Consider the following 15,346-nt stretch of genomic DNA (forward strand, 5'->3'; position numbering starts at 1 on the left):
CAAGTTCTAGGTCAACCAGAGACTCTGTCTCAAAGAGAAGAAAAAGATACTTGAATCACAACAGCCACATCGTCTCTGGCTCACGCATGCATGTACCAACACGCAAGCACCACGAGTGTGTTATCATTTAGGTGTGGGTAGGGTAGGAGGCCCGTGGAGAGGATGCATTCCGCTTACAGCAGTGGAGATCATGGAGGAGCAGGTGAATGTGATCCACCAACTGATAACCAGAGACAGGAGGGCTCAGGACCCGTGCCAGCTGAGCTTTTGCTGTCTGAGCACAAGTATTCTCAGGAAGGGACAGCATGGTGGCTTTCCCCCAACACAGCTCCTATTTGGAGTGGGGTTTGCTCCAACTGCTTTTCCCTAGAGACTGAGGGACCTTCAGCACGGGTGCCCAGCCCCCACTCGGGTCTGTGTGGCGCACTCTTATCACAGTCTATTTCCCGAACTCTGTGATGCTGACATGCGTCACCAGGAGCTGAGCCGTGTCCTCATCCCTCCCTCGGCACAGTAGCCTGGTCTCCCTCAGCCCAGAGAGTAAATCCAAGATGTATAAAGATGTCGTGTTGGACATCTGATCAGAGCTGTGATGGGGTTCTCGGATGTCAAAGATGCTGGGATACAGGCATCTGGCGGCTGACTGTGGTCAGACAGGGCTGTCAGGTAGAGGGGGTGCTTTCCTTCAGACCGCTGCGTCTACCTCTGGGAGACACCTGACTGGAATCCCAGTCACACAAACAGCCCCCTCAAGCTTGTCCTGGGGCGCTGTGTCCATTGGCACTGGGGCCCCTGGAGTTTGACAGTGGTAAGTAGGGCTTGACACCGCAATTCAAGCCACAGAACTGCCAGGTTTGCTGACAATGGCTTTGCCTGCTCCTTCAGAGCCAGCCCGAGGCCCTCTTTATTTTTATGACTTAGTTTATTTTTATTTCATGTGTATTGGTGTTTTGCCCACATGTGTGTCTGTGTGAGGGTTTCAGATCTCCCGGAGCTGGACTTACAGACAGTTGTGAGTTGCCATGTGGGTGCTGGGACTAGAACCGGGGTCCTCTGAAAGAGTAGCCAGTGTTCTTAACTGTTGAACCATCTGTGCAGACCCCTAGAGGGATGGTTGGGAAGGGGCCTATCTTTTCAAAAACTGAGGTTCTAACAGGAGAGAGGAAACACTTGATGGATCTGGACCCGGCGAACAGAGGACTCAGGTGTGTGAGGAGGGAGACAGGCTACAAGCCCGTGTGAGGAGGCTCTTTAACAGCCAGAAATGAGGAGGTGGTGGATGCAGCAGAAACTTTCCAGACAGACGGGTCACATGACTGGATCAAGGGTCACACTTAAGTATGTATACTGGGCCATAGTGGGTCAGAGACAGTGCTGTGGACTCATTCCTGAGGGGTTGAATGACAGGCGAAGTGAGGTTTACAGGGACAACAGTGACTGTACCAAGATCTTAGCCACTGTGTGCACCAGGACCTTACACACTGTGTACACCAGGACCTTACACACTGTGTGCACCAGGACCTTACTGTGTGCACCAGGACCTTACACCCTGTGTGCACCAGAACCTTACACAGTGTGCACCAGGACCTTAGCCACTGTGTGCACCAGGACCTTACACACTGTGTGCACCAGGACCTTACACCCTGCATGCACCAGGACCTTAAGGATCTTACACCCTGTGTACCAGAACCTTACACACTGTGTGCACCAGGACCTTACACAGTGTGTGCACCAGGACCTTAGCCACTGTGTGTACCAGGACTTTAGGCACCTGGGACCTTACACCCTGTGTGCACCAGGACCTTACACACTGTGTGCACCAGGACCTTACACCCTGTGTGCACCAGGACCTTACACACTGTGTGCACCAGGACCTTAGGCATTTCTCAGCACACAGTCCATCCTGGTCTACAGAGTGAGCTATAGGACAGCAAGGGCTACATAGAGACACCCTGACTTTACAAACCAAAACTAAACCAAAACAAAACATTTATTTTACTTTTGTGTGTATGTGTTTGTGTGTATGTATTTGTGTGTGTGTGCATGAAGAGGCCTTAAGAGAATGCTCTCCTAGAGCTGAAGTTACAGCCTCACAACCTGGGCACTGGGAACTGAACTGTTCCAAAATGAGGTCAGCAAGCACTCCTGAGATTAACCCCTTAGCCCATCCAGCCCTACGACTTTCTTAAAAAACAGACAGGCTGGCTGAAAACTCACAATCCTCCTGCCTCAGCTTCCCAAATGCTGGACTCACAGTTATGCTCTGTCATGCTAGATCCCAGCCTGTTCTTAGCCCATAGGCAAGGGTCTCCCTTCTGAGGCCAAGAGCACTGGGAAAGTCACTGTCCGTCTGCATCTCTCTCCAGTAGATGCTCAGCCCCCCAACCTCCCACCCCCCCAGCAGGGCAGCTGGAGGACTCCGTGTTCAGGAAGATTCAGAGAACATCCACAGAGGACAGAAACTCACTGTTGATGTTGGACACTCCACCCTCAAAGGTCCCTTCCATGCCTGGATTCTAAGCTTGTCACTTATGGAACTTTTAGTTTTCTGTGGGTTTGACTTGTGGATTCTTGTCACCCTGGGGTCACCTGATGAACACTGATCTTATATCCAAAAAAAAAAAAAAAAAAAAAAAAAAAAGACCAGACGACTGACTTATAGTTTTCATTATCTTTCTTACTGCCACACAGCTGAGAAAAACAGCTCACAGAGGGACCATTTATTCTGGCTCATGGTTTGAGGGGACACACTCTGTGTTAGCTGGGGAGAGGCGCATCTGCAGGAGCTTGCCCCAACAGGGCAGAGTAGGAAACAGGTCAGAGGCAGGGTCAAGCTCTAACCTCAAGGCCCACCCGGGGTAACTCAGTTTCTCCAGTCAGGCCTCACCTCCTTAAAGCACACCAGGACTCGGGGACCAGAGGCCTCAGCATGAGCCTAGCCCTGCAGTGTGAGCTCCCCTTGTGTTCTGGTCTTCCCAGGGCTCCCAGGAGAACGTTCTACCAAGCACTGCTTGTGTATTCGATGGCTGGCCTAGCCCAGAACTCCAAAGTCTTCCACATTCCTACCGCAAACCAGTTCTGAAGCCTGGGGACCCTCCCTTCAGGCTGAGTACAGCAGTAAGCCACTTCCGGGAGCTAGTTTCCTGCATCAGTGATGTTTCTCGGGGCCGTGATGAAACACGCAGGGGAAGCCGCTTAGGGGAGGAAGGATTTCCTTTAGTTCGTGGTCTGAAGGGAAACTGCCTATCCCTGCGCCTAGGAGAGGTCACTCACATCTGGAGGGATCAGGAAGGACAGAGAAGACCAGAGGCAGAGCCAGACTATGAACGCCAAGGCCAACCCCCCAGTGACCCACATCCTCCAGCTAAGCCCCACATCCTGAAGGTGTCACAGATTCCAAAGCCCAAACCATCCTATGTTCAAACGGATGAGCCGGTTGTCGGGACGCCTCACATCCAAACCAGGTGATCACAAAGAGTGGGCATCGCTGACCCGTGCCATGTTCTCTGTAGGAGAGCTCAGGGAAGCACGGGCCCTGAAGCTGGGGCCTGTGGGGGGGGGGGACTACACCTGCCCAACGGTCCTACAAAGTCAGCAGGAAAGTTAGGTTTGGACCCAGCGCTGCTTGAACAAGATGCCCAACAATGGCTCCCAGCAGGGGCATCAGTGGAGAGACTAGGGGGAGGCAGGGCAGGATGAACAGCTGAAGGTACAGCTTTCAGGGTGGTCCACTGTGGCAAGTTTTTGTTTACTTGACACAAGCTCCCACCTGGAACTCACAGAGATCCCCCTGCCTCTGCCTCCCAATTCCTACAGTTTTTCTACACACTGGTCATGCAGCAAGGACATTCTCCGTGTAAGACGGAGTTCTTGCCCTATGATGGGACGATGCCCTGCTTGGGGATCAGGGATGGAAGTCGGGAGTGGAGATCCGGGTGAGATCAGAAGGTGTTCTGGAGGCCATGACTACGTAACTTGTTGTCTAAGGGGCGCCGTCCTGGGGACATGAACAATGTTGGGAGACAGTTTCACGTATCGTAATTGAAGCTGGGGGAGGGAGGGAGGTTGTGGCATTTAGCTGGTGGGGACATGGTTAAATACCCAATCGAGAGATCAGGTCTAAAATGTCAGTCACATCAAGAAATGCTCCTGCTGGGCTGGAGCAATAGCTCAGTGGTTAAGAGCACTGACTGCTCTTCCAGAGGTCCTGAGTTCAATTCCCAGGAAACCACATGGTGGCTCACAACCATCTGTAATGGGATCTGATGCTCTCTTCTGGTGTGTCTGAAGACAGCTACAGTGACTCATATACATGAAATAAATAAATCTTTATAAAAAAGAAAAGAAATTCTCCAGTTAAAGTCACAGTAAGGCCTGTTGTAAAGACCCACTGGCCTCTGAGAGGCAGTTAGGCCAGTGGGAGGAAGTAAGGCCATTCATTGTTGGTAGACCCCTCAAGGGGTTCCAGGGTCCCGGCCATCTTCCTGTCTTCTCTCTCTCAGCTTTTTGATCCACTGAGGTGAGAGGCCTTCTCTGCTACACAGCCCTGCTGCCAGGATGTGTTTGTCACTGTACCACATTCCCAAGACAACGGGGACAACTTAGGCACGGGCTATCCCAAGGCCATGAAGCTAATTGGCCATGGACCATCCCAAGGCAATGAAGCTAATTGGTCAGGGGCTATCCCAAGGCAATGAAGCTAATTGGTCAGGTGCTATCCTAAGGCAATGGAACCAGTTAGCCACGGGTTAAGACCTCTTCAACCATAAGCCAACCATCTGTCCTAATTTTAGGTTTTTTTCTTAGATAATTTTGTTACAAATACAGAAATCTTTTTAACCTGTCTGGATTAATGAGTGAAAGATGGTGGTGACTCATGTCTTTAATCCCAGTACTCAGGAAACAGAGGCAGGTGCATCTCTGTGAGTTCAAGGTCTACAAAGCAAGTTCCAGGGCAGCCAGGGCTACACAGAGAAACCCTGTCTCAAGAAACCAAAACCAACCAAAAACAAACAGAAGCGAAAGAGAAACAGTAACAATAACTCGAGGCTCACATAATGCAGAAGGCCCAGGTCCACCCAGCTAGAGAGGTTACACCCAGGGCCCAGCACGGTGGGTAAAGGTGTTTGCTGCCAAGCTTGCTGACGGAACCAGTAGGCACTGTTTTAAGTGAAATAAGCCAGGTACTAAAAGGCCAAGAGACAGCAGCATGTGGAATCTGAAGGTGAACTTAGGGAAAAGAACATACGGTTGGTTACCCAGGGCTGGGAGAAGAAGGGAAGGGTTGAGAGGAATCTCTTAGACGGAAAATAAATCCATGGGAGCTTGAAGATGACTAAACATAGGTTTTGAGTGTTATCACCACAAGAATATAGAAGGAAAAAGAAAGCAAATGAAGTATTGTGAACACATTCAATTCAGTCTTTGTGTGGCAATGTATCCGCTTCGGGTCAGTGTGTTCTGCATGTTATAAATGCACACAGAGGTCAGAGGTCAACATCCTTAAAGTTACTCTGCCAGTAAATAAATTTCCTCAGTCAAAGGAGACAGGCAAACAGAAGAGCCAGGGCGAGGAAAGGAATCTGGGCCAGTGGGATGGCTTAGTGGATAAAAGGAGCTTGCAGCCAAGCCTGGTGAGTCCCATCCCCTCTGCCTCGCAGGGAAGGAGAGAGCTAGCTCCCAAAAGTAGTTCTGTGGCCTCCACATGCATGGGTACACATATGTGCATGCATGTACACCACATATAAAGTAAATAATAATTTTAATAAATAATTTATTAAAATATTTATCAAATAATTAAACAATAATTTTATTAAAATAAGTCATTTAAAAAAGCAATACATGAGAGATAAATAAGAAACCTGTGTCTGGTTTTCTCCAGTGGCTGGAGCCCAGGCAGTCCTGTGTAACATGTCATCCTAACTGGCAGGAAAAATAGTTCAGCCAATGGATGTTTTTTTTTCTGGTTTTCTTTGTTTTTATTCTCACCAGAAAGTGTTTTTTTTTTTTAAGATTTATTTATTTATTATATATGAGTACACTGTAGCTGTCAGACACACCAGAAGAGGGCATCAGATCCCATTACAGATGGTTGTGAGCCACCATGTGGTTGCTGGGATTTGAACTCAGGACCTTTGGAAGAGCAGCCAGTGCTCTTAACCGCTGAGCCATCTCTCCAGCTCTCCCCTGACCCCCAAAGCAAAGCATTCTTAATCCTTTGGCCTGCATACACTGCTCTCCAGTGAAGCCCAGTCACCCAGCCCTGTCCCCACACTTGGGAAGCTTGTGGGCTCCCCTCCCTGTGAACCTTTCTCTGGAAGCCCAGGATAGGACTGGGTGGGCTCAGGAAGCAGCACAGGCCTAGCAAGGTCAAGCTCCTGGGTTCAATTCCAGCAGCAAAATGAATGAGTCCATATATTGGAAGGTAAGGGCTGGCAAGATGGCTCACTGGTTAAGGGGGCTTGCTGCCTAAGCCTGTAGATGCAGATTCAATCCCTGGAGCCCCAAGGAAGGTGGAAGGAGAGAACAGTTTGCATTAAGTTGTCCTCTGGCCTCTGCATGTGTGCTGTGGCGTGCGCACCTAACACACACAGTAATAAAATTTTAAAGGTAATAAATACTACAAAACGAGAAAGGGTAGCTTGACTTAGCCTGGGGAGTGAACGGAAACTGCTCTTCTTCTTCATTCATGGCAAAGCAGATGTATTGAATTTTCTCTGCTTGCTGCCCGTGTTAGGGCGCACCTGTAGTCCCTGAACCCATCATATAGGAGGAGGGGAGTCAGGAGCCAGCCTTGGCTCTATAGTGAGTTCAAGACCAGCTTGGACTGTAGGACGCTCGGCATCCAAAAAAGCAAAGCGGACAATTCCTGTTTTAGTCATTAGCAGTGCCGAGGTCTGCGGCGCAGTCACGTGACGCAGCTGCCGCCAGCACCCGGCTGCACTGATCTTTTAAAATCCCCAAGACTGTGTCCATTCAGTGCTGCTTCCTGATCCCATTTCCTAACAGTTTCCCACCGACTCCTTGGCGACCACCTTTCTGATCTGTGTCTCCAAAAGCATATCTACTCTGGGCTCGTCATCCAAGTAGCTTCACAAAGCACTTGTGACCCATGAAGACCGGCCTGGTTCCCTTTACATCCCTCCTTCATGCCGCAACCTGGACCGGAATGCTTTTCTTTTTGAAGGCTGAATAGTATTCCAGTTACATAGATATACCATGCTCTTGCGATGTGTTGATGGATATGGACCATCCCCATAGTATGGATGACACCATGGTGCACTTGGGTATGTGAATGCCTCCTCCAGACCATGTATCCATTTCTTTGGGGCTATGCGGTCATCTCGGTATCCACAGGAACTGTTTCCAGAACCTTCCATGGAAACCATAGTCTGTGGCTACTCGATATGAAATGGTATGGGGTTTGTATGTGGTTTCTGACATCCTCCTGTGTGCTCGAGTGCATCTGTAAATTGCTTACAGTCCCTGTCCCTGGGTCAGCATCACAGACTCTGTTGCTAAGACAACAGAACCAGCATGTGAATGCTGAGAGAGGAGGCAATCGTGTCTCTGTTTTGACCCCACCGTTGGTTGGCCCTGTGGATGCAGGCCCTGTGCCTATGTGACTTCCATAGAGGGTACACCCTTACTCTTGAAGTTCTGAGGCCCCACCACACTTTCAAGGTAGCCCAGCCACTTCTGGTTCCAAGAGACGGGGGTGGAATTGTGACCTGTCCAGGTCTGACTACCTGCGTCTTCTGGTTTGGGTTTTGTCTGTTTAGGGCTTCCGGTCGCCAACTGGTGCACGTGAGAGAGGGCTGCAGACATTCAAGGGAGTGTGCACAGAAGCCACAGGAAGCTTTTGAGCAGTTGACAGCATAATCCGACATCTAAGTCCCTCTGGGGATGAAGCGACGGCAAAGCCATTCCCAACGCCCCCATGTCCTCTGTGGGTCCCCGCGCACTTGCGCAAATACTCACACATAGACACTCTCACACATAGAAACTCTTTTGAAAATGGAATCTAAAACAAAAGCCCTGTCAGCTGCTGTGATGAGAACAGGCTGTCAGGAGGCAAGGGCAGGAGAGAGAGACCAGCAAGGAGATGAATCCTGCTGAGAACAGATGGCACGCAGCGCCTGTGGGATCTGGTGACTGTGGAGACGTGGGTTGGAGCGGGGCTGACACTGAGGCAGGCAAGCAGCAAGATTTCCTGAAGATTAGAAAGAAGTGTTCGAGAGAGGAGAGTCAAAACTGACCTCAACAGTTTGGCCCACATGTGAGGGAGGTGCGGCCATCATTGGAGCCACCGGAGGAGGGGGGATCCCGAGATCTCTAACTTGCTGATCTTGCAAAGAACTAGGGATCCCTTTCCAGCATTGTGTTGTCAAGAGGGCCACAACCTTTGGGACCTCCAAACCCTTTTCTGGTCATGTAGAGCACACAAAATTCACACAGGCACGCACACGCACATGTATTTTAAAACATAAATATTTTTAAATAAAGAGTTCAAGTTCGGACACGTGCCGCCACAGCACCGCAGGCATTCCTGCAAAGACAATAGCTGCTGCTTGCTTTGTGAGGTCCAGTGACCCAAACTGAAGCAGAGGGGGACAAGAAATGCCAGAAGCCACTGTCAGACTTGTCCACTGCCCAGTGTCTTTCCCTGTTTCTACAACAGGTCGGCCATGCAGGGGCAAACAGGCTCCCTGCTTCACAGATGAGCGTAGCTTTAAGAAGAGGAAGATGGGGCTGGAGAGATGGTTCAAAGGTTAAGAGCACTGACTACTCCTCCAGAGGTCCTGAGTTCAATTCCCAGCACCCACATGGTGGCTCACAACCATCTGTAATGGGATCTTATGCCCTCTTCTGGTGTGTTTGAACAACGGTGTACTTATATATAATAAATAAATCCTTAAAGAGGAGGAGGAAGAAGAGGAGAAGGAGGTGAAGAAGAAGAAGACAAGACAAAGGCCAAACACCACCCCCGTGGTATGTGTCAGAAGCAAGATTTGAGCCCAGCACTGCCCGACTCAGATTCCTCCATTTCATCTTGGTTAGTGAGGTATCAGAATCATGCTCCATCATGAAGACAGGAAACGTAAGAAGAGAGAGGTGGTCCGTGGAGCATCCTTTAACGCCCTGAGTGCCCTGGCCCTGGGGTCTTTGACGAGACACACCATGCTCTTCCCACTCAGGGCTTTTCCTACCTAAGCTTTTCTTTCTTTCTGGAACGCCCCACACACGTATTGTTTCTGAATGTCCTACCCACACCTGGAAGCCCTCCTTGATCTCACTGCTGTCAGGAATCAGGAGGATCCGTGAGCGGCCCTGGGCCGTACAAGCATCCATCATAGTTGTGAATGCGACATACTCAGTGCCCACCTCTTCTCTCAGGCCAGCGCTGCACAGCGGAACTTGGCAGACCATTGGAGCTGTGGGAAATGTCCCCACATGAGCCCCACGTAGTGGCAGCCTGTAGCTACAGGTAGCTATCGAGATGTGTGCATTTGGAAACAAAGGAGCAGGTTTTTGTGTATTTATTTATATTCTGTATTTGTTCCAAGTCCCTTCAACTGTCAACTGTGTCTCGATTGTAAATTGATGTACGAAGGTCTGGCCCACTGTGAGTGGTGACACCATTCCCTAGGCAGGAGGTTCTGAACTGTGTCAGCTAGGTCTAGGTGGTCTGCAAGCCCGCAGCAGCAATCTGTGTACTTCCTGCTATACTTTGGTAGTGTGGTGACTTTCCTGACTGGACAACAAATGGGCTACTCAAGTTCCTGTCCTGACTTCCTTTGGGGATGGACTATGATGTGCACCTGAGGCCACAAAACCCCCCTTTCTCCTCTGTGATGCACAGCGTCTTATTACAGCTGCAGAGATGTAGGTCGAACAATAGCATGCCACACAAATTATTTCACATGTAAACTATATCATTTATATTCAGCACATGTGGCCAGAGGTGACTGTCAACTGCAGCCCCTTCAAGGCATAGAGTACATTATCTTAACCACCCGTCCAATCCTTTATACCAAGGATAGCATCGAAGTTAAATTAGAGTGCCCAGGCCTGGTGGCACACATTTCTCATCCCAGCACTCTGGAGGCAGAGACAGTCAGAGCTCTGAGCTTTGGGACAACGTCTACACAGAGAGTTCCAGGACAAGACAGACTCATCTGAGGGCTGGGGATGTGGATTGGTGGTAGAGCTCTTGCTTGGCATGCAGGAGGCCCTGGGCTCCATCATCCCTGAAAGGGAAAAATCACTAACCTGCAAAAGAGAAATTTCACAAGCCTGCCTCACACAATAAAGAGCCATACATAGACGTGCGGCTGCCCCTACCCCACGTGTGTGTTGCCTGCAGACAGCAGGTGGACAAGAGCTGTCCGTGGTCTCAACTGGGCTGTCCCACAGCTGTGTGACAAGGCCTCCAGGTTCACCAGAGGACTTCTTTCTTAGCCATGCTTACAGGCTAATGGTCCCTTAGCACCCCGCAGGACCATGTCTGTTCCGGAGTCCACTCCAGCCAGCACTCTGGATATTTTTTAAAGCCATATTGCTCTCAGGAAATCTGTTGCTTGAAATCTGCATATAATATATGCAGGGTATGGTCTGAGAAACATCTAAGTCGTGATGTGTACCCCACTCAGATTCACACGGTTGACTGTTTTCTTTTAGCTTCCTCTGTATATATATATATATAAACGGAGGTCAGGGCATTGACGGGCTAATTCTGAATTCAGTCAAAGGTATCTGGGAGCTTTTTGAAAGGATTTCTGTTTCTGATTTTGCTTGTGCAGGTCCCCTCAGAGGACTGAAGGGGGTGTCAGATGTCCTGGAGCTGGAGTTAATGGTGTTTGTAAGCTGTCCAGTGTGGATGCTGGGGACCAAACGGGGTCCCCTGGAAGAGCAGCACGCCTTCTTGACAGCCTAACCTTCTCTCCAGCCCCTGGGACTTTCAAGCAGCAATTTCTGGGAGTTGAGCAACAGTAATCTACATAATTACCTTTTATAAATGTCTCAGTTGTAAAGACAATAGGAAACAGATACGGCCTATGGCTTTGTGATGTCGAGCACTGGGAACACATCTCCTTTAGCCTCCGTGATAAACGTGCACCAAGTATCACAATAGCTATTTTTTCAGGAATTGAGCCCGAGTACTCGAGTGTTCTGACACACACTCTGCTGCTGTTCGCCTCACTGCTTCTGCCCCATCCCTTCAGAGCCAGGGAAACTGAGTCTTAGAAAGGTTGATAGACTCAAGGTCAAGATTTGAACCCCAGTCTGCCTGGCTCAGAGCCAGTATTCTCTGAAGTAAACCATTTAACCTCTCTAATAGATAGTAGATGTTCTTCTATCTATAAACCTTCGAGGGAATTGGCGGGGGCGGAGGGATTCAGACAAGGTTTCTCTTTGTATACCCGTGGCTATCCTGGAACATGCTCTGTAGAGCTGGCTTTGAACTCACAGAGATCTGCCTGCCTCTGCCTCCCGAGCACCAGAACTAACGGTGTGCACCACCCCAGATGATGATGGTGATGATGATGGTGATGATGATGGTGATGATGATGAATTTTTTGAAACGGGACGTGGCTCAGCCTGACCTAGAACCTATACTTACCCAGACTCAGTCCCCCACGTGCTGGGATTACAGGACAGGCCTGCATCTCTAGACCTAGCTTCAGTTAATTACGTAAGTTTCCCTAGTCTCTCTCACTATCCCTTTCTGTATATTTAGTGCCAATGACGGGACCCAAAACTCTGTGTACGGTAGGCAAGTACTTATTCAGAGTATGAATGAGACAGACCCCAGTTCTCTTTTAGTTATGGGGAAAAAATTAGTATGTAATGTCATACCTATATTCTAGAAAGCTAAAGGTACATATGTCCTTTGCCAGTTCATGTGGTCTGATGGTGTATGAAAATTCATTCCACTAGAAGCTGACATTCCAATACATGTTCTTAATCTGGGCATCTTATTCTGAGCAACTTTGTTTCAATTCCTGGGTTGTGCTTTTATTCTGGGTAATCATTTGGCTCTGTGAACACCATGTTTGAGCTCAGGGAGAATGGCATGATTTCCTTGTGGGGGGTCTCTGTTCTGACATTGATATTTTTGCTTTGGGGTGTTAGAAGCAGGTACCATTTAGCATTGTGAAATGAAGCTGTTGTTAGTTGGGAGTATTTTTGGATCTATAAACAAAAGCTTAAAAGTACAGTTTTAATCACTGAAGATCGTGTAATGAAAAATAATCTTTCCCGAATTTAGAAGTAAATGTGACAACCCTACAAACACTCAGAGCCTCAGAGAGCCAAACCAGTCACACTAAAAGTCACTTGGGAGAATTCCTCTGTAGCTTGAGGTTTGGTGAGTGGGGGGCCCACACCATTTTTAAAGTCACACATGTTAACAATACCCGGTCATCCCCAAGAGACTCAAGTGCCGCTGACTTCCACCTGACAGTTAAAAATTAATATGTGAATCCCGGAAATATTCTTTATACTGACCCCGTTCAGACTCTTTGAATTGGCTTTAACAAAACACCATTGCTGTGGCAGGAACACTATCAGTAAATCCCTCTGAAGGCCTCTGCTTTCCCACTGCCTCTCTGATTCCCCACACAGTTCTCAGAGTGAACTGAGTATCCCCAGGAAAAATTCCGGACCTCAAAGGAATGCATTCCTGGTGTGTCCAAGCTTACTCCAGGTAGCTCCCCCCAAAAAACCTTTCATTCAGAAGACAAGAGTCTCCAGCCAGGACTCAGCCTTCCCATTCACATGCTTTACAAATAGCCTCTCCTCTAGGAAGGCACCCGTGCTGTTTAGAAAGCAGCTTGCAACATCACAACGTTCCTTTCCGAAAGACATTGTAAGGGGGAAAAAAAATCCGGAATTTGCACAGTACGGAGAGGCTGGAAAGGGACAGATGTCAGCCCTCCTCAATTCAGCTTACATTTCCAAACAGCATCCAACCCGTCCTCACAGGATAGACCTCAAAACCCCTTCTGGGTTGAGAGCGATTTCCAAGAGAAAACACAGAAACTAAGGATTCCCACAAGGTCCTGACACATCTTGGGGGGAGGCCGGGGGAAGGAATGAATCAGATGAATCAGAAGCAGAAGCTGGGCTGGGAAAATGGCTTGTCTCCTCCAGGCCCAATTCTTCCGTCTGTAACAGCATTTTCTAATTCAAGAGACCGTGCGGGGATGCACCCCTGCAGGCTTTGCTCTTCTAAAGGGCGCCCTGCCGGCCTCCCTTCGCCCCCGCGGTACTCACGGCAACTGCCTGAGCTGGAACAGGTCCTCCTCCATGTCCGCGCTGCGCCAGGGCGAGCCTGGGCATGACCCTTACATGGTGGAGCAGGGCGGGCGCTCCGGCTTTCAGCACCGGGATGCTGGACAGCTCCGCCGCTTCCTCGCCGGGCGGCTGCGGGGGGAGGGAGACGGAGCCCTGCCCGGGAGACAAAGCCAGCCGCTGCCGCCGGGAGACCGACAGGAGTAGGCGGAGGACGAGGGGAGGGCTGTGCGGTGGAGGGGGCGGGGCGAGCCCTGCTGCTCCCAGGAGCCCACGGTCCTGTGACTGGTGTGTCTGCGGGGCACCCGGACCAGCCAGGAGAAGCCTCCCCTCGCTGAATATTTGTAGGAATTGATTAATGTCGGTATGATGTTCCGGAAGCTTAAGCTCTAGATCGGAGTATGGATTTTAGGAAATGTGCTCCCTGTATTAATTGCTACGTGCTGAGCACCTACTGGGTGCCAGGCACAGTAGCACGCCGATGGCAGAACAGTTTGAAAAGATTGTTAATGTAGAGCTGAGGGCTTAGGAAATGGACCTAGGAAAGGATCCTGTTGGGTACTGAAGGCCAGAAGGCAGAAGGGTAACTCAGTTACTCAGCTGCATTGTGATCTTTGAGGCCTGACTGGAGAATCAGAGGTGACCAGCAAAGTCTCTGTCTTGAGGCCTTCCCTTTGATTTCTGGTTCTCCACCCTTCCCATTCCCACCTGCTTTAGAACTTGAGCTCCTTGAATTTTCTTGGATGCATCCCAAGTGCCCAGAGGAGTGTGCCTGGAACATAGAGCATCCATCATGGCCCAGTGTGGTGGCACAAAGAAAGGTGAAGCAGGAGGATCATGAGTTCAGAGCCAGCCTGGGTTTCCAGAAAGCTTAGAGACAGATGGGGTACACATCAAACAACATCTCAAAAGTTAGACAAAGCCAGGCATGGTGGTACACAGCTGTGATCCCGGCACTTGGTGGCAGAGGCAGGTGAATCTCTGTGGGTTACAGAGTGAGATGCTATTGAGAGAGAGGGAGAGAGGGAGGGAGGGAGGGAGGGAGAGAGAGAGAGAGAGAGAGAGAGAATAGGAGTTTGTGATCTCAATTCAAGTTGCCCAAAATCAGTTAACTCCATCCATCCAAGACCATGGAGCCTCCTGGGTGTGGGCCTGCTAAATGGAGAAAAGAGAAAAATAGTCAAGAAAATATTCATGCCAAGATGGCAGCTTCCATGTACAAGAGCCATGATTAGATGGAAGATCACAGGGACAGAGGGAAGACAGGAACATTCTTTTCTAATTTTTTTATAACTTCCGTGTATGTGTGTGCACATGTGTTCTTATGTGTTGGGAGGGTACCTCTAGAAGCCAGGAGAGGGTGTTTGATTCTCTAGATCTTAAGCTTCCAGCCCTTCATGCAGGCCTTCTGGAAAAGCAGCAAGTGTTTAGTTGCAGAGCCATCTCTCCAGCCCCCACTACCTTTACACACACACACACACACACACACACACACATTTCATGTTGTATGGCTGTTTGCACATGCATATGCTTACAGAGGCCAGAAGAGGGCATCAGATCCCCTAGAGCCGAAGACACAGGTGGTTGTGAGCAACCAGGTGGGTGCTGGGAACCAAACTCAGGTCCTCTGGAAGAGCAGCTGGTGTTCTCAACCATCTTTCCAGCCCCCTGTAAAAGTAACTATTATTCCCCTGAAATAATTGTTGTCCCAGAGGCTTACTGCCTCTGTCTGCTAACCTAGGCCTAGTCCTCTGTACAATTGAATCTAGGCCTAGAATGTTTTCGGCCTCTCAGACTTGCTGCTGAATAAGCTCGCCTTTTCTAGCTCTTTCTGAACTCTGGCTGGGTGAGTCAACTCAGCTGTTCTGGCTCACAACTCCTCTCCAAGCTGAATGATTCAATCTGGTTTCTCTTGGTTTCTCCTGATACTCTGCTTGGCCTCACACTAACTTTGGAAGAGATTTTTTTTTTCTAGTCTTCTGGCTCCTTCTTACTCTCTGGCTTATTCTGTCTTCACCGGTGTCTAAGCTTATTCTCTCTCTGCAACCTG

The 15,346-nt window shown here is 49.5% G+C and overlaps 1 protein-coding gene across 1 annotated transcript in view; it reads right to left on the reverse strand.

The window, feature by feature from the left end:
• SVOP (SV2 related protein) overlaps positions 1-13,313 on the reverse strand; it is a gene marked incomplete at both ends in the record, with an annotated part of 49,815 nt that extends 36,502 nt beyond the window's left edge. The window contains one exon of the mRNA XM_080940744.1: positions 13,279-13,313. Within this exon, the coding sequence (XP_080796870.1) occupies positions 13,279-13,313 (35 nt within the window). The remainder of the gene's footprint in view (positions 1-13,278) is intronic.
• Between the last annotated feature and the right edge of the window lie 2,033 nt (positions 13,314-15,346).

The sequence above is a fragment of the Micromys minutus genome (assembly GCF_963924665.1).
Source record: "Micromys minutus genome assembly, chromosome: 29".
In the NCBI taxonomy this organism is placed as follows: Eukaryota; Metazoa; Chordata; class Mammalia; order Rodentia; family Muridae; genus Micromys; species Micromys minutus.